The sequence below is a fragment of the Coregonus lavaretus genome (genome assembly GCF_964263955.1).
Source record: "Coregonus lavaretus genome assembly, chromosome: 6".
Taxonomy (NCBI): Eukaryota; Metazoa; Chordata; class Actinopteri; order Salmoniformes; family Salmonidae; genus Coregonus; species Coregonus lavaretus.
Window position 1 is genome coordinate 7,702,357 of NC_139993.1, and position 18,634 is coordinate 7,720,990.

The 18,634-nt window shown below is 46.7% G+C and overlaps 1 protein-coding gene across 1 annotated transcript in view; it reads left to right on the forward strand.

Annotated features, from left to right (window-relative positions):
* LOC311131498 (nucleosome-remodeling factor subunit BPTF-like) overlaps nucleotides 1-18,077 on the forward strand; it is a 50,165-nt gene extending 32,088 nt beyond the window's left edge. Inside the window, exons 16-32 of the mRNA XM_084164524.1 lie at nucleotides 67-217; nucleotides 502-541; nucleotides 624-849; nucleotides 1,129-1,272; nucleotides 3,623-3,753; nucleotides 4,102-4,216; nucleotides 4,378-4,598; nucleotides 4,980-5,205; nucleotides 5,561-6,141; nucleotides 6,631-6,713; nucleotides 7,835-8,060; nucleotides 8,193-8,482; nucleotides 11,050-11,223; nucleotides 12,204-12,396; nucleotides 12,779-12,863; nucleotides 13,895-14,081; nucleotides 15,656-18,077. Of these exons, the coding sequence (XP_084020650.1) occupies nucleotides 67-217; nucleotides 502-541; nucleotides 624-849; nucleotides 1,129-1,272; nucleotides 3,623-3,753; nucleotides 4,102-4,216; nucleotides 4,378-4,598; nucleotides 4,980-5,205; nucleotides 5,561-6,141; nucleotides 6,631-6,713; nucleotides 7,835-8,060; nucleotides 8,193-8,482; nucleotides 11,050-11,223; nucleotides 12,204-12,396; nucleotides 12,779-12,863; nucleotides 13,895-14,081; nucleotides 15,656-15,692 (3,110 nt within the window). The 3' untranslated portion in view covers nucleotides 15,693-18,077. The remainder of the gene's footprint in view (nucleotides 1-66; nucleotides 218-501; nucleotides 542-623; nucleotides 850-1,128; nucleotides 1,273-3,622; nucleotides 3,754-4,101; nucleotides 4,217-4,377; nucleotides 4,599-4,979; nucleotides 5,206-5,560; nucleotides 6,142-6,630; nucleotides 6,714-7,834; nucleotides 8,061-8,192; nucleotides 8,483-11,049; nucleotides 11,224-12,203; nucleotides 12,397-12,778; nucleotides 12,864-13,894; nucleotides 14,082-15,655) is intronic.
* The last annotated feature ends 557 nt before the right edge of the window (nucleotides 18,078-18,634 follow it).

An 18,634-nucleotide genomic window follows, 5' to 3' on the forward strand; every position in this document is an offset into this window, starting at 1 on the left:
ACTCTCACTCTCACTCACTCTCACTCTCACTCTCTCTCACTCTCACGTCCATTCGCATCCATACAGAGACCCACACGCCACAGAGGAAAGGCCTGCGCTCCAGCAACCTGCGGCCCAAGAAGCCGGAGCCCAAAAAGGAAACTGGGCCGATGGTGATTGAGTCCTGGGTGGCCGAGGAGGAGCTGGACCTCTGGGAGATCAGGGCCTTCTCTGAGAGGTCAGAGGGCAAAGGGCACGGGGGGCACGAGATCTAGGGGGCATAGTAACTGCATACTCCATGCTATTCTCTTCAGTGAACTGTAAATTCAACTGTCATTATCTTCTGTTATGAACGCACTTCAACTCTCTTAGACTAATTTTAAAAAAAACATGTTGCTTAATTTCCCTAAATTTGATTAACTATAGTTTTGTATAGCTAATTGCATTCATTTTGGGAAAAAATAGTTATGTTCCAACTCTTTCAGTGGTTTGTGTATGATACATCTCTTTCTGTCTTCACAGGGTTGAGAAGGAGAAAGCCCAGGCGGCGGAACAGGCCAAGGTGAGTAGGACCACTAGCCGTGTGAAAAATAGGCATGTTTTGTTGTGTTTTCCGGATTATTTCACTGTTTCTCTTGTTCTAGAAGCGTCTGGACCAGAAAACGGGCGCTGGCTCTACCACAGTCACCACCACGGGGAGCCCAGCCACCCCCGCCTCCACCCCCAAGGTAGTGACCCTGTCGGGCCAGGCCACCCCCGGAACCAAAGTGGTACTGGCCACCAAGATGGGCACCCCCGTGACCTTCCAGCAGAACAAGAACTTCCAGCAGTCGTTTGCTTCCTGGGTCAAGCAGGGGCAGCCCAGTGGAGGTATGTCATAGGTCCTTTTCTTTGTTCACAAGCCAGTAGATTGGTAAAGAGAATAACCTCATTGAATCTCTTTCAGATGTGTTCCGATTTTATTTATGCTCAAGTGATGTTATTTTTGACTTAGTAGGGAATCCTTGCAAATAGAAAGTAATAGTGTTTGTGTATGAATCAACCCCTAACAAACTAAATCTGTTTGAGTCACCGTTAGCAGCTGTGCTTGTTTAGCAGCGGTTCATCTTTGACTCTCGGATGGAGCCTCATTTGCATATTTCCCTGTAGCCTCGCCGGGTACAGTGGCCACGTCGGCCGGACAGACTTTCCAGATCACGGGCACGTCCATGGGGGGCAAGGTGCTCACCGCCAAGCTGCCGCTACCTGCCAACAGCAAGATTGTCACTGTCAACGTGCCAACCACTCAAGGAGGTACAGTAACTCCCCTGTGCCCACACCTGAGGCACTGTGAGAGACCGGTTTCGCTTGAAAAATAGATATTTTGACTTCAATGGGACAACCTGGTAAAATAAGGTTAAATTAAACAAGAAAGAGAGAGGTCCTGTTTTAAATGCTTTACAAATGCATCCTTCATTCCTCCCTTTTTTCCATGATGACAAGGATGGATGGTTTCTCTACCAACTGCCATCTTCTCCAACCACTAACTTAACTTACCACTATTGACAGAAGCACTGTCTCACACACCTGTTGTGGCACAACACTGTGGTAAGGTCTGTCCTCTTGACCAGGCTAGTGGTGCGGTGCCCACTCAATGCCAACCCCATTGTGGTGCCCTGCCACGCGCCAACTTGTGAGTCAGTGGCTCAGTCTGGAGTGGCACATGCACATCATGTCTAGTTGTGCCCTGTCGGCATGGTAGTCTAATAGAACGTTGTTATTTTAGGTGGGACAGAACGGTAGACTGTGTAGTCTAAGAACTTAGCCAGACCGTCTTTTGAAGTAGCTAATTTAGATGTCAATATTGACCCATCCGATGAGGTAATGGTTCATATTTTTAGCACCGCTGTCCCGTTTGAGTTCACCTTTAACAGTGGGTTGATGACGAGTGTACAACACTGTTAAAGGCACAGTCCTTCATTTGTTTATTCAGCCAAACGGCAATTTATTGAAATTCCAATTGATGCTTCACGATGACTGACTTGGACTAATACTTGGTTGTTAGTGTGTGAGTGATTGTAGGTGAGGTAGTTTTCTAGTGTCTAAAAAGGTCAGATATCGAAGATATGCTTGTAGACGTATTTGTGCCGAAACCTTGTCTTACTACAATAAGGCTTAGCTTTTTCATCATTATTACTGACCAATACTAAAACTCAAACAATGCAAAAACATGACCTTATCCTGAACCCGTTTTTGCCTCCCATATTTCACAATATCTTTCCTGTTTCTAATTATCCATGTAAAAGGATGGTCATGCCCTTGGCTACACTCTTTGAATATATATATATACACACACACACCAACACACACGCTCTCTCACTCACACACACACACACAGAAGACATATCCACGGATAGGCTAAATTACTCCACAAACAAACAGCGCTCCTGTCTAGTGACACCCATGACCAGGGAGGGAGAGAGAGAGAGCTGGTATTAAGGAACAGTAGTGTATTTTTCCAGCGTGACTGTTTCAGTGCCTGTTTGTTTTGGAGCATGCTAAGGAAGCGGAGCAGGATAACAAGTTTATGTTGAGGTCTGGTTCATCAGACAGGTAACCCGCTATAGAGAGGTGGAGGATGGAGGGATTTCTACCCCCCTCCTTCTTTCTGTGTCGCTTACTCGCTAGCTCACCAACTCTCCAAACAGCTACTCTTATGAAGTGGCCGTTTGATGTCGGTGCCAGAACTGAAACTCCCCAGTCTTCTACTGTAGCTGGTTTAACCTCCACTATTTGAAGAGGGAAACCATTGATTTATAGCTTTACCTGATCGGTTTTGTGGTCAGAAAAAAGGCACCCAAAAAACACAGAGAGTGAGGAGAGGGTGATGTAAAAGAGGACAACAATTTCAGATCTTTTGAGGAAACGAGTTTTCGTTTTGGTTGCCACGTGAGCTCAAAAGTATTGGCACACAGCCAAAGTAACAAATATGAAACACTCGCTTTGTCGGAGGTAAATAAAAACGTATGAATTCAAGGAAAAGTCATACATAATTTATGAGCAGGTCATACGTGATGGATTCAAACCAACATACCCCGTTTGAAGATTGTTTTGATGTTGTTTACTTGCTGGGTTAATATTTACTGTGGTCAAGATCAGAGAGGGTTGCAACTTGAAAGGAACAAAATCCACAAGTAATTTATTGAGTGACGTATTGATACATCATGAACTGTGCACAATGAATAGTTTGTTTCTATACCTGATAAAGTGAAACTGGTAGCCTTGAGGGGACATTTCAGCTTTCTTCATTTCCAAAAGATAAAAGTGAATAACTAGAGTAGCATTATCGTTTTTAACAGATGTTGGTGGATTCATTTCTGTCTTTAAATGTGAAGCATTTGATCATCAAAAGTCAGAATAACACACAGGTATTCTGAATATTGAATATTCAGAATATTGATCATCTCCATAATGCTAATGTTATGGTGATATAAATCAAATCAAAAATGGAATAAAATGGTATTTGTCACATGCTTTGTAAACAACAGGTGTAGACTAACAGTGAAATGCTTACTTACAGGTCCTTTTTTAACAATGCAGAGTATTAGATAAATATCAATCCTGTATGTGTGGTTCACAGCAATAGGTCCTCTCCTCTCCCCAGGTATGATTCAGAAGCAGGTGCTGGGCATCATTCCCTCAAGCCAAGCTGGCGGCGCCCAGACCTTCGCCTCGTTCCAGCCTCGCACCACAACCATCAACATCAGGCCGGGCATGCCTGGCTCACCACAGCAGGTAACCCCACCATCTTTCCCTATCTATCAGTCAATCAATCACATCTATTTATAAAGCCCTATTTACGTCATCTGTTGTCACAAATTGCTTTACATGAACCCGCCTAGATCTTCAAATTCCCCCTATCTCACCCTAATCCTTCCCTTCCTTACCAACATCCACCCTGCCCCCTTGTCACGTCTTCTCCCCACAGCCCTCTAAAACAGGTCATAAGCAGTAACACGTGATCGACACGTTATTGAAAATTTTTTCCCATGAACTGTTAACAGCAACCCTTCACTGGAGTCACTGTAGTCCCTATGGTATAAGGGAAAGTCCCTGTGTTGCTGATCTTGGCTGTGTTTCTAGGTGCTCACCGCTGGAGGCCAGATCCGTCCGGGGATGACCGTGATCCGCACCCCCATCCATCAGACAGGCGCCATGGGTAAGACCATCCTCCGAACCCCCCTCATGGTGCAGCAAGGTAGGCTATTTGTATTTGCCTACTTCATTTTAGCTTGACTTTCACTAACTTCTGTGTTCATGCAAGTTCTGACTCTGTCTGTCTGCCTGTCTGTCTGCCTGCCTGTGTGTGTCTGTACTTGTGTGTGCGTCCACTTACGTGTGTGTGTTCTCCTCCTCCAGGTCAGGCGGGCCAGCAGGTGGTGACCCAGATCATCCGCGGGCAGGCAGTGTCCACGGCCATCTCGGGTGCCAGCCCCGTCACCACTGTAGCCGGGCAGAGGGTGGGCAGTGCCCCCAACACCCCGGGCCAGCCCAACACGTCCCAGACGCCCCAGCAGAGGGCACAGCAGGGCCAGGGCCAGGTCAAACTCACCCTGGCACAACTCACCCAGCTCACCCAGGTAACATCAGTTACCCCATAATAACCCTTCTACTGATGTCAGGCAACAGTGGGACAATAGGCTTCTGCTGTGTCCACCTAGTGCACCGTAATTCTGCTCCTTTTAAAACAATTATGTTTTGATTTTAGTCCTACTCAACTGGAAATATCGGAATAACTCAGTTTCATGTCCCTGTTAGTATATCTAGATGTGCTAGTTTCGACATGGTCTGTTTGTTTTTTTAAAGAGTAGTGCACTCTTGCCTGGTCGCAGATCAGTTTATCTAGCCAACTCCTAAGTTGTTGCTATATGGCATGACAAACATATCTGGGACCAGGCTACAGTTGTACTTCTAAACTACCTCCAAAAGCATCATCCCTCCTCTCTCTCTCCCCCAATCAGAAGCAGCAGAGCCAGGCAGTAGAGCGGCCGGGCGGCGGGGCCCAGGGCCTGACGGTGATGATCCAGGGCCAGGGCAAGGCCACAGGCCAGCTGCAGGTCATCCCCCATGGGGTCACGGTCATCCCCGGGCCCGGTCAGCAGCTCATGCAGGCGGCCATGCCCAACGGCCAGGTCCAACGCTTCCTCTTCACCCCTGTGGCCCCCGCCGCTACCCCCACCTCCACAGGTAGTCAAAAGAGCTAATAATAGTCTGTATTATTGACACAGCTACTTACACACACAGTCGCCATCATCCACTTCAGGGCTGTGTTCAGTAGACACAAAAGGGGGAAATGTTTTGTAACAGACAGTGAGAGGTTACGGTAGTATGTCAAAAGTGTTTGGTCCGGTTTTGTGCCCACTGAACAGGACCCAGTACCCAAAGGTTATGTAGCCTACCAGCAGTCACACACACACTCGCAGATCATTGTTTTGCTATTACAATACGACACTGGATTGTCACAAACACTCATTACATTATCCGTAGCCTCTGTGTCTTCTAAAGGTCTGCCCATCCTCTTTCTCTCCTCTCCTCCCTTCAGCCCCCACCATCCAGGGCCAGACCACCAAGACCCCTGCCCAGCCCGCACAGCAGGCGGTAGCGCCCATCCAGGCCGGCGCCGCCCTGGCCACCAGCATCCCCCCATCCGCCACCCCCCAGGGCCAACTCCCCTCCCAGACTCAGGCCCACATGCCTATCCAATCCCCCACCCCTCTCCAGGTCAAGTCCATCAAACACCCCCCCGGCACCCCCACGGGCCGGCCCCAGCAGACCCTCCAGCTCCAGGGCTCTCCCCACCAGCTCATCACCGTCCCGGGCCTCCAGCAACAGGTCCAGGTCCTGGCTCAGCTCCAGGCCCAACAGGGGACCTCCGGAGGCTCTCTCCCCCAGCAGATCAAGCTCCAGCTGCCTATCCAGATCCAGCAACCCGGGGTCGGTGGAGCCCAGCCTGGAGGTCCGATCCAGAACGTGGTGACCATCCAGACGGCCAGCGTGCAGGAGCAGCTCCAGAGGATCCAGCAGCTGAGGGAGCAGCAGCAGCAGAAGAAGAGGCTGGTGGCCGAGGCCAAGCGGGAGCAGGCACTGACGGCAGCCAGCCAGAGCGACATCATCCAGAAACAGGTGCGGGTGGTGGTCAATATCAGAAACGTGGACTTACATGTATGTGTTCGCCTGTCTGTAAGTTTGGATGATGGGGAGGTGTGGGTTGTGTGTTCAGGCAGCCAGCCAGACACAGTTAGTGTAACAGTATAGTAGGTCCCGTCTCTCTCTGACATCAGTACATAAACAGCCTGCTCCCACGACTGTGGTTTATTTTCCAAGCTGTCCCACTGTCTTTGTCTATTTTAGATGCTACCTCTGTGTGTATGGTATATGATGTGCATGTGTGCGAGCACGTTTGTGGATTGCGTGCGCCCCTACTGTAGTGCATGCACACAATGGGTACTTCTGAAATGGCACCCTATTCCCTATATAGTGCACTACTTTTGACCAGAGCCCTATGGGCCCGGGTCAAAAGTAGTGCACTATATAGGGGCTAGGGTGCCATTTGGAACGTAACCGGTGTGAGGCCTGAGTTGACCTCTGACCCCTCTGTCTCCTCTGTGACAGGTGGTGATGAAGCAGAACGCGGTGATCGAGCACCTCAAGCAGAAGAAGCCCATCTCCCCCGCCGAGAGAGAGGAGAACCAGAGGTGAGGGACTAGGACCTAGCTAACGCTGTTGCCATGACGATCAGACCTTGTGTTGACCCGCCGTGTGTGTGTGGAGGTGTCATCCTTTCCCTCCCTGTGGAGAAAGCCAGGGGTTATATTTAACGTGTCTGGGTCATGGGAAAGGTTACCACAGACAGACCATGTGTTGTGTCCTCCTCACTGGGTTTAAACCAAACCTACAGTACTGGAGCAGGGCAAGCCAGGGCACTGTGGTTGTGTCCCAACTGGCACCCTATTCCCTATGTAGTGCACCACTTTTGACCAGGGCCCATAGGGCTCAGGTCAAAAGTAGTGCACTACATAGGGAATACGGTGCCATTTGGGACACAACCGTGAGTGTCGTTCTCTTTTTTTTGGGGGGGGGGGGGGGGGGGGGTCTTGTCTCCCTCCATCTCTCTCTTTTGTGGTCAGTCACGTCAGTGTGCACAGTCTGGGAACCATGGTTGACCTTGATCTCCCCAGCTTGTGTGTGTGTGAGAGCGCAGTGGCTTCCTATTGCTAGTCTATCTTTCCATCTTTCTCCGGCCCCACCTCTAAATAAACACGGGGAACAAAAACACTCTTGACAGCTGTCACACGTGACCTTCTGACATGGCTACCGATTGGCTTACAGTGTTTTGTCTCGTAGTTTGAGGTAACGAACGGGTGATGGAAAGGTTAATGATGTTTATGATGTATGGAAACATTATTCATTCAATTTCCTTCAAGTCAATTCATATTTGATTATTAGAATTACTCCCATAAATCTATTCACTTTAAAATTCCTTCACTGGACTATGGATGAAAATGAGCTTCATAGCTAACTCTCCTGTTACGTTGATGGGAAAACTGAAATGAAGACTGAACATTGTCATCTAAATACAACATGTTTTAAAATCCCATCCACCCCTCCCCTCAGGATGATTGTGTTCCTGGTGGTATTCATCTTTATAAATGGCTATAAGCATGTATGAGCCTTTATATAATATGGTACATCTCTCCCCCTCCCCTCAGGATGTTGTGTGGCTGGCAGTATAATGCTAAACTTGTTATAAGCATATATAAACCTTCCTAATGTTTTATAAGGCCTATATCATGTTGTCTCTATCCCCTCCACCCAGGATGATTGTGTGCAACCAGGTGATGAAGTTCATCCTGGACAAGATGGACAAGGACGAGAAGCAGGCGGTCAAGAAGAGGAAGAAGGAGGAAGCGGGCGAGCAGAAGAGGACCAAGGCCAACGCCACCAAGCTGTCGTCGCTGCTCTGCCGGCACAAGGAGACGCTCAAGGCCGAGATCCTCAAGAAGAGAGCCCTGCTGGACAAGGAGCTGCAGCTGGAGACGCAGGTCAGACACACACGCGACATTCTCCCATGAACATACTGTACTCACCATGGACACATGGTAGCAGAGCTGCACACAGATGTCCAACAAACACACACTTTCTATCTCACTCTCTACCCTTATCTCCTTCCACAGGACGAGCTGAGGAGGGACCTCGCCAAGCTGCGACGGGACAAGGAAAGGGCCCAGGCCGCCTCCCACCAGGCGGCCGCCGCCGCACACACGCATCACGCCCAGCACGCCCTCACACACACCTCCCAACTCACCTCGGCGGCCTCCGCCCACAAGCGGAAGCGGGAGGAGGAGAGGGACGCAGCGTCGACAGCTAATGCCAAGAAGAAGATGATCTCCACCACTACCTCAAGAGACAGCAAGAAGGAAATCAGGCTCTACTGTGTCTGCAAAACGCCCTACGACGAGTCCAAGTAAGAGACGAGCTGTGTTTTAAATGGTACCCTATTCCCTATGTAGTGGGCTACTTTTGAACCAGGGCCCTGGTCAAAAGCAGTACACTATACAGAAATTAGGGTGCCCATTGGGCTCTAGTCAAAGGTAGTGCACTAGGGAATATGGTGCCATTTGGGACGTAACCCACGTTTATCTACCGCAAACATGACCCTTGTCTGAAGTCCTTCTGAAGAGCCTTAATGTAGTCCAAACACGTTAAATATATACACTGCTCAAAAAAATTAAGGGAACACTTAAACACATCCTAGAATCCCAGGATTCCAAGGTACGCTTACGGTAACTAACGGATATGGTGCTACGGTCTAACCACCAGTGCTGGGTTAGTAGAAAAACCAGGAATAGAGTATTCTTCAGAGTCTTCATGTGACAACCTCGACTAACCTGTACACCAGCACATTGACTCGGTACCGGTACCCCCTGTATATAGCCTCGCTACTGTTATTTTATTGTGTTCTTTTTTTCATTATACACTGCTCAAAAAAATAAAGGGAACACTAAAATAACACATCCTAGATCTGAATGAATGAAATAATCTTATTAAATACTTTTTTCTTTACATAGTTGAATCTGCTGACAACAAAATCACACAAAAATTATCAATGGAAATCAAATTTATCAACCCATGGAGGTCTGGATTTGGAGTCACCCTCAAAATGAAAGTGGAAAACCACACTACAGGCTGATCCAACTTTGATGTAATGTCCTTAAAACAAGTCAAAATGAGGCTCAGTAGTGTGTGTGGCCTCCACGTGCCTGTATGACCTCCCTACAACGCCTGGGCATGCTCCTGATGAGGTGGCGGATGGTCTCCTGAGGGATCTCCTCCCAGACCTGGACTAAAGCATCCGCCAACTCCTGGACAGTCTGTGGTGCAACGTGGCGTTGGTGGATGGAGCGAGACATGATGTCCCAGATGTACTCAATTGGATTCAGGTCTGGGGAACGGGCGGGCCAGTCCATAGCATCAATGCCTTCCTCTTGCAGGAACTGCTGACACACTCCAGCCACATGAGGTCTAGCATTGTCTTGCATTAGGAGGAACCCAGGGCCAACCACACCAGCATATGGTCTCACAAGGGTTCTGAGGATCTCATCTCGGTACCTAATGGCAGTCAGGCTACCTCTGGCGAGCACATGGAGGGCTGTGCAGCCCCCCAAAGAAATGCCACCCCACACCATGACTGACCCACCGCCAAACCGGTCATGCTGGAGGATGTTGCAGGCAGCAGAACGTTCTCCACGGCGTCTCCAGACTCTGTCATGTCTGTCACATGTGCTCAGTGTGAACCTGCTTTCATCTGTAAAGAGCACAGGGCCCCAGTGGCGAATTTGCCAATCTTGGTGTTCTCTGGCAAATGCCAAACGTCCTGCACGGTGTTGGGCTGTAAGCACAACCCCCACCTGTGGACGTCGGGCCCTCATACCACCCTCATGGAGTCTGTTTCTGACCGTTTGAGCAGACACATGCACATTTGTGGCCTGCTGGAGGTCATTTTGCAGGGCTCTGGCAGTGCTCCTCCTGCTCCTCCTTGCACAAAGGCAGAGGTAGCGGTCCTGCTGCTGGTTTTTTGCCCTCCTACGGCCTCCTCCACGTCTCCTGATGTACTGGCCTGTCTCCTGGTAGCGCCTCCATGCTCTGGACACTACGCTGACAGACACAGCAAACCTTCTTGCCACAGCTCGCATTGATGTGCCATCCTGGATGAGCTGCACTACCTGAGCCACTTGTGTGGGTTGTAGACTCCGTCTCATGCTACCACTAGAGTGAAAGCACTGCCAGCATTCAAAAGTGACCAAAACATCAGCCAGGAAGCATAGGAACTGAGAAGTGGTCTGTGGTCACCACCTGCAGAACCACTTCTTTATTGGGGGTGTCTTGCTAATTGCCTATAATTTCCACCTGTTGTCTATTCCATTTGCACAACAGCATGTGACATTTATTGTCAATCAGTGTTGCTTCCTACGTGGACAGTTTGATTTCACAGAAGTGTGATTGACTTGGAGTTACATTGTGTTGTTTAAGTGTTCCCTTTATTTTTTTGAGCAGTGTACTAAGCTACCTCCAATGCCTCTCTGAAGAGAGAGTCAAAATGTATACTGTTAACCATTTACGAGGAAGCTAAAACATTAACAGAATTGAAGATCAATTTCACCTGAAATTGAAATTTCACACACTTTCACCTGAAACTATTGCGGTGTGACTCTCCATTTTTTTACTTCCTGAAATGCCATCAACCAGGAAGTTGAAACACTATGGCAACACACAAATGGCAATCGGTACATTCCTAACAAACGCACCTGAAACCATGGTCGTATGGTGGCCTGTTTTTGTTTTGACTCCGTAGAGGACTCTGCATTGTTTAGCTTCCTGACTATCATGCTGTCATCCAGGAAGTTGAAACACTATGACAAATTTAGCAATCAATGTCTTTCCTTACAAACCTACCTGAAACCATGGTGGTTACAATGACCTCATTAGACCCCATAGTGATTTGGCATTCTTTCACATCCTGTGTTCTCCCAGGTTCTACATTGGCTGTGACCTGTGCAGCAACTGGTACCACGGCGAGTGTGTGGGCATCACAGAGAAGGAGGCCAAGAAGATGGACGACTACATCTGCAGCGAGTGCAAGCGGGCCCAGGAGGGCAAGACCGAGGAACTCTACTGCATCTGCCGAACACCCTACGACGAAGCACAGTAAGTGCATAGGAGAATGAGTGTGTGTGTTTGAGTGTGGGGCGGCAGGTAGCTTAGTGGTTAAGAGCGTTGTGCCAGTAACCGAAAGGTCGCTGGTTCTAATCCCCGAGCCGACTAGGTGAAAAATCTGTCTGTGCCCTTGAGCAAGGCACTTAACCCTAATTGCTCCTGTAAGTCGCTCTGGATAAGAGCGTCTGCTAAATGACTAAAATGGAAATGGAAAAATTTGTTTTGTGTTTGGGTTCTCAGTGGCGAAAACGTACAATATTATCTATAAGATGGTGATATCTGTTGAGCTTTTGATATTTCGTTTCAGTTATACTTTGTGTTGTTTTCTATTTCCTTTGATGTCTAGGGTTGAAGGTTGTTCTATGTAACAGAGCTTGAATTCCTTATGTAAAGACATTGGCCGTGTCCGAAATCTGTCTTGCCTACTACTTACTAAAACGACATACTGGGTACTAATCGTACTACATGCTATTTAGAATGTACTGTTTACTAAAAACATGTTCAGTAAGCAACAAATATCAGCATACTAGGCTCATCCATACTGAGAATGCATCATCTAATGCACAATTGCGTTGATTCTCGTCATTCGTTCATTTTGGTAGCGCACATCCCCTATTCTGATTAGCAGCTCTTGTCAAACACGTGGGTCTCGAAAGACTATTCTCTCCCTCTATAGTGTGGAGCGATTTTAACTAGATGAAAACCAGAAATTAGTATGACATCCTGGCTTTTAAAGCATACACATTTTCTGAAATGTTCCTTACTATAAAACATATTATTTTCGCATAGCCAAAATGACTACTATTTAGAAACGCAACTATGGGTATTCGGACACGCCAGAATCTATTTCTCCAATCAGACTTAGAACAGAAACCAGGGTCGTGTTCATCAGGCACAATGAACATGACCCAGTTAACCATACCACCTTAACCCTTCTCACCTCTGCCACCCTCCTCCTCGGCCCCACTCAGGTTCTACATCGGCTGCGACCGCTGCCAGAACTGGTACCACGGCCGCTGCGTGGGCATCCTGCAGAGCGAGGCCAACCACATCGACCAGTACGTGTGTCCGCAGTGCCAGTCCACGGAGGACGCCATGACCGTGCTCACGCCGCTCACCGACAAGGATAACGAGGGGTTAAGGAGAATCCTGCGCTCCTTACAGGTATGTCACCCCTCCCTTCACCCCTCCCTTCACCCTCGTTCCCTCTCTACCTAGCGGAACGTCGGGACGGTACGAAACAAAGCCCTCCTCTGTTCTCATCTCTTATCTGATCTGTACGCTGGTCCCCTGGGCAGCACTTGGACAACTGCCCTGGCTACAGGGGTTTTTCCACCCTCCTCTTCCTTCTCTTCTCCGTTTTTTTCTCTCTTCTTCCCCTCCTCCTCTGTGTCCGCATGGCATGGACGTAGCCGGAGCACATCTGTGTTGAGCCAGCTGCTCCCAATGCCATTTTCAACCTCTCTTTGTTATCCTTTGTTTTATTTCTCCACATCTCTCAAGTGTCTCCTCTCTCTTTCTCCCTCTCTCTCCCTGCCTCTCTCAGGCTCACAAAATGGCGTGGCCGTTCCTGGAGCCGGTGGACCCGAACGACGCCCCAGACTACTACGGCGTCATTAAGGAACCAATGGGTGAGTTGGGAGAGAGTTCTGTCTGTTTGCATTCGTTCCGTATTCACCTTCATTCCTGTGTGCACTGATTCAACACTGTAAAAAGAGGTGCTGTTGTCATTAATGGAATAGTCATCACAAGGGACTCCTCTAAGTTGTTACACACCCAAACACACAGCCCATCCCCATCGCCCTGCTCGAGAGGAAAGGCCTCCAACTCAGATCAAACTGCCCATGTAAAAGGCGAACTTGCGTCAACATTGCCTTTTTGAACTTCCACACAAACAAACCGTTAATGAGCTGGCGGAAAAACCCCAGAGACTTCTACACTTGGACATTACAGTAGCCCCCTTCTAAACGACGGTGCATTCGACCTGGGCCTGGAAACTGTAGTCCACCGGCCGCAAAAAAGAAGCCTTTTCGCCCTGCAGAAAAAAAAGCCACGTCTGGCCACGGCGGTCCAGACGGCGTAAGTTTGGGGTTTGTAGATGAAGTCTGATGACGGAGAAGAAGGGCCTCTTTGATATGTGCACGTGGTCGGCCTGCCTACTGGGTGGGGGTGAGGGAAGGTTAAGAATCGGATATGTTTGTTTAAATTGGAGCCCCGGGGAGCGACACGGGAGAAAACCACCGCTATCCTGTGAGGGAAGTATGAAGGAACAGGTTTGTTGCTAGCTTACCTCGCTAAGTATCGTGATAATTGAGAGACAACTTTCAACTTCTTTCAAAGGCAACTTTCATAACAGTTGACCGCATGTTGCCAGAATCGATGGGTCGGCCTCTCGGTCACATCCCGCGTGATTCAATTTGAATGGGCCAAGCCAGAGATTGAGGTTTGAATCTGGCATTGAGCTAGGATCTTTGACTGTCAAGTAGATGTACAAGTGATGTATTGCGCTTTTAGACGCATACTTGAATATCTATCAAAACATTTACACCACATAAACTGCAATTACTTTTGAAGCAACTATGCGAGATGTTGGAGAAGAATCAACTTGCTGATTCCGAGTGATTCATGTTCTGTTGTTCTTGTCTTCCTCCCTTCTTTCTAGACCTTTCTACGATGGAGGACCGGTTGCAGAAGCGCTACTACATCAAGCTGACGGAGTTTGTGGCGGACATGACCAAAGTCTTCGACAACTGCCGCTACTACAACCCCAGCGACTCGCCGTTCTACCAGTGCGCCGAGGTCCTCGAGAACTTCTTCGTCCAGAAGCTCAAAGGGTTCAAAGCCAGCAGGTAAGACCGCCGACCTCTCTCCCTTGGCCTTGTCAGTCAACTTCCGACCTTTGGACTCTGCGCTCATCCCACCTTTTCTCTCTTCTTTCCCCATCTTCGTCTTCATCATATCCGCCTGCACTCCTCCTCCGTCCTCGCCTCATCTTTGTGCTGTTCTCTTATCCCTCCCGCTTTTTTTTGTCACTCTCTCCACCCCTTCTAGACATTCCCCAACTTTAGGATGATTCTGTGAAGTTTGATGTTTTGAGTTTGTGCTGCGTTTGCAGTGCTTTAGTCTCTGTCGCAGCTGCCATTGGGGGCAAACTTGAAGGGCCTTAGATGCCACCGAACCATCAGACACCAGACCTTCCACACAGATCTGTCTGTGGTCTGTTGTGTGGAGTCTGTGTATGCGTGTGGCGCCAACTTTCTATTGGCATTCACTTTAGAGCTGTGTAGTAGCAATGTCCCAATCCATGCTCCTGTCTTTTGCACGTCGTTTTGCATCTATACCTCCTCCCCCTCCCCTGCATTGCGTGTTTGTGTGCTTATGGTCATGTGCTTCCACCTGCATGTGTTTATGCCATCCATTCTCTCTCCCTCTCTTACAGATTGTGATGTCATAAGTCTGGCCTTTATAGCTGGATTCTGAGCTGGGTGCCGGGGTCACTCTAAAAAAATACATTAGCCTATCCTGGACCTTGCTGTTTTTATTTATTTAAAACAGCATCAAACTATTTGTAAGAAAGTACATTTACAGTATAAACCACACCGTAGGTGTGTTTTTTTGGTATTTTTAGAAGGAAAGACACTTTAAAAACATTTCTCCATTTGATAATGGCAGCCATGTTGGTCACAAACAGCAATCAAGGGAAAGCATTTGTTAGTTTTTTTTTTACATTCATTTCACAGACGACAGATATTCGATGGGAGTCGAGTTCATTTCTGTTTATCTCATTCTGGTGACATGTGTGGCACAATATCAAGTATCGGAAAGGTTAGTCGGCAACCTCATCGTTGTGATTCGATTTTTCTAAAATGTTGAAACTTTTCTCACTCATGTAATGTTGTATTCAACTCAGTTCCACATGTGCAGATAACCTATCATTTAATTTACAGAGTAAGTTTATTGTATTGATGACGTGCAACGATTGTACCTCTTAGCTTGCCATTTTAAAAAGATTAACAACATTTATCAATTAGTCTTTTATCTGGTTTATAAATCTATAATGTTATTGTTTTATGTGCATATTATATCCTTTTGTGAAGGAGTATTATATGTTCAAAATAAATATAATGGTAAGATATAGGTCAGAGTTTTTTGTGTAGCTTTTCAGTTCATTTCTGGTGAACTCGACTGTCCCACGGTTTACATGGTATGTTCTCACTGTATATACAAGCCATATAGAACATTAAACTAACATTACACCAACATGGCTGCTCTCTCTGCTCAGACGTCTGACCCCACTGGCATCCAATAAGTGTTGTTGTATTCCCTTGTGCATATTTTGTCATTTGTCAAGCTTTTAATAAAAAAAACAAAAACATATCAATCGATCACATCAACTGTTTCCCCTTCTCTCTACATTCTGTAGGTCTCATAACAACAAACTGCAGTCTACAGCCTCTTAGAATACACAGTCAGCACCCCTTCTAAAGCTAACTGTCAAAATGGCTGCCAATGTGGTTCCCCCTGAACACTCATACTCCAATGGGGAAGCCAGGCTGCTTCTTACCTGTCCACACACACACCACACCTGTCGGACTTGGGAGTGGGAGTCACACCCCCTTTTTAAAAGCAGCACACACTCCTCGAAGATCGTAGCCGACGCGTGCTTCAGGCCGAATGGCATTCGTGCCAAACCGGATGAGCCCTCACCGCTCCTCAACCACCTCTATGGCTGTGGAAAGAGAAGAGCCTGGCAGTGGAAGGTTCCATTATCCAAACCCTTAGTGTTCATGATGGGAGATACCACATCCCCAACAAACGGGGGGAGGGAGGCTCAGACTTTCAGGTCACATCCTGGTTCCTTACCTTTCAAAGCACTTCCGATCTGGTGGATGAAATGGAGGGATGGAGGGCGAGAACCTCCCTGAAGTCAATAAGCTAATTGGCCGTTCGAGGGCAGTACGAAACAAGGCAGCAGTAGACTATTTTCAAGTTGTTTATTCTGTAACTAATCTCACATCTCTTTTGTATAAGCTATTCTTCCTTCCCTGGGGTCAACTCCCATTTCGTACTGTGTATGTCCCAAATGTTAACCTATTCCCTATGTAGTGCACTACCTTTGACCAGAGCCAGATGGGCCCTGGTTCAAAAGTAGTGCACTATAAAGGGAATAGGGTGCCATTTGGGATGACAACCACTGACACTTTCTAGCTGTCTCTGCTTCCTCATCTCATGATTCCTCATTCGAAATGGGTCTAAATAGCACACACACACCTGTCTGGCTGCTTGTGTTCGGAAGGAGCTGATCCTAGAGCATCGTGAACCCACTTGGTGTCACCTTGAAGATGAATGTGCCCAGACCTCCAAACAGGCCATAGAGAGTCCAAGTTACCATTTCTATGTAATGTCTCACTGTGGAAATGCTATCCTGTTTGTAAAACCTTGTTTTTTCAGACGTTGAACCTCCGTTTACCTTTCTCTTTATGTTACCACCTAAGACGGGAATATTGGTGTATATGAAACAACAACCGACATTGAGAAAACAAGCTCTGTTTCTCACCATGTAGAGGCTTCTCTAACATTTTTAATTGAAGACATTAATCCGATGAAAACAAGAAATGCTCTCCAAGTCCTTCCACAGGATAATAGCTGAGGATGGACTTGGAGAATGTGAAAACCGTTAAAGGGCATATTTAACCTAAGTGTACTGACCATCCACACCGCAATCGCCCCTCTCTCCCCCAATGTTTTGTGAAGAAGGTTTGATCACATGCATCTCTCAATTCATAGGCCCCCTATGAAGGATTAAGTCAAATCATTTTGAGTTTTCCACTGCATCAAGTAAACCATGTTGTGGTCTAGAACAGTAAATCAGAAAGTCAACCTTCGTTGAGGAATCTTTATACTAAGTTGGGGTTTGTATGAAGATTTTTTTAGGAACTCTTGGGCATTTTTATCATATTTGGAACTCTTTTCTAATCTGTAATAATTGTGTCGTGGCAGTACTGTTTGTTGAGGGGAGAACATTTTTGGAGTTGTCACTGGTGCTCTTAGTTAATATCTCTTAAAGATCGACTTAAGAGTAGGGGGGGAAAGCCTTCGGTTTGAAGAGGGGTTGGGGTCAATTTCGTTTCAATTTTGGAAGTGAACTTAAATTCCCATTTTCATTGGAATTTTAGTTTACTTCCTGAATTTAAATGGCAATAACCGAAAACCTGGTTTGAAGTGGCAACAACTTTTTCGGAGGTGGACTGAGTTGAGAGATGAGGTGACCGAAGCCTGTTTGTCAGTCCTATTCACTGACCTGTTTGCATTTCAAACGATGCACTCCAGTTTCTATTCTTACATGCATCGTCCACCATTTCTATTTCATATTGTATAATATGGCTGTCAATATACAAAGAGATGTTAGAGATTTTTTTAGCATTAGTACTTTTATTTTTGACCATTTTAACCAGCAACTAAGCCTACCTGTACATTCAATAGATATTCTCTATCTTTTGTCAAAGTGAACTCTACATTTAGGTAAAATTGCCCTTTATATTAAAAGTGCTGCATATTGTGTGCATATTGATTTAAAACGGGGTGAGGAATGTTGACTCTTTTTGAAGAGTAAAAAAAAAGAAGAACCAACCAGTTCTATACATCTCTTAATAACTTCATCACTATCTGATTTTATTTATTCATATCGCTGAAAATATTTCGTTTTTTTTGTAAATGTAAGAGGAAACATAATTGGGGAAAAATACTATATGTTTTTAACAGATTGTGGCAACTCTTAAGAGATCCTTTTTTGTACTTGATAGGACATTTCATCCTAGATAATAAAGTCATGTTTTTGACATCAATTGTCCAATGTGCTGTCATCTTTGTTTTTGTGTACTTATGTTGTATTTAATTTATGTTTAAGGGCCAGGAGTTTTGTCCGGACATGTTTATCCTGTCAAGTCACATGGTCTGGAATGTATAATGTAATGAATACTAAGTTGTTTGTACCTTTTTCATCTATTTCCACAGTGGAGTTGGATTAAGTTGCCTCAGACACTGATCTAGAGTCAGCTTCCCTGCATTTCCCCCTGTAATGTTTAAGGTATTTTGGTATTTATTAGGATCCCCATTAGCCGCCGCGAAAGCAGCATCTACTCTTCCTGGGGTCCACAAAAGGTACGACATTCGGGGAGGGTTAGCTGATCCTAGATCTGTGCCTAGAGACAACTTCTACCCAGACCAGAGCAGGGGATGATGTCTGAGGGCAGCACTTATGCTTTGGGTATCTCCCACCCACACACACACATTGTATTTCCCCTGTACAAAGGAGTGTTGAACACAATTCACCTCTGTCATCAAAGGAAAACTCCACCCCCAATTTTTTTTGGGGGTGTATTTGTTTCATTAGTTCATTGTT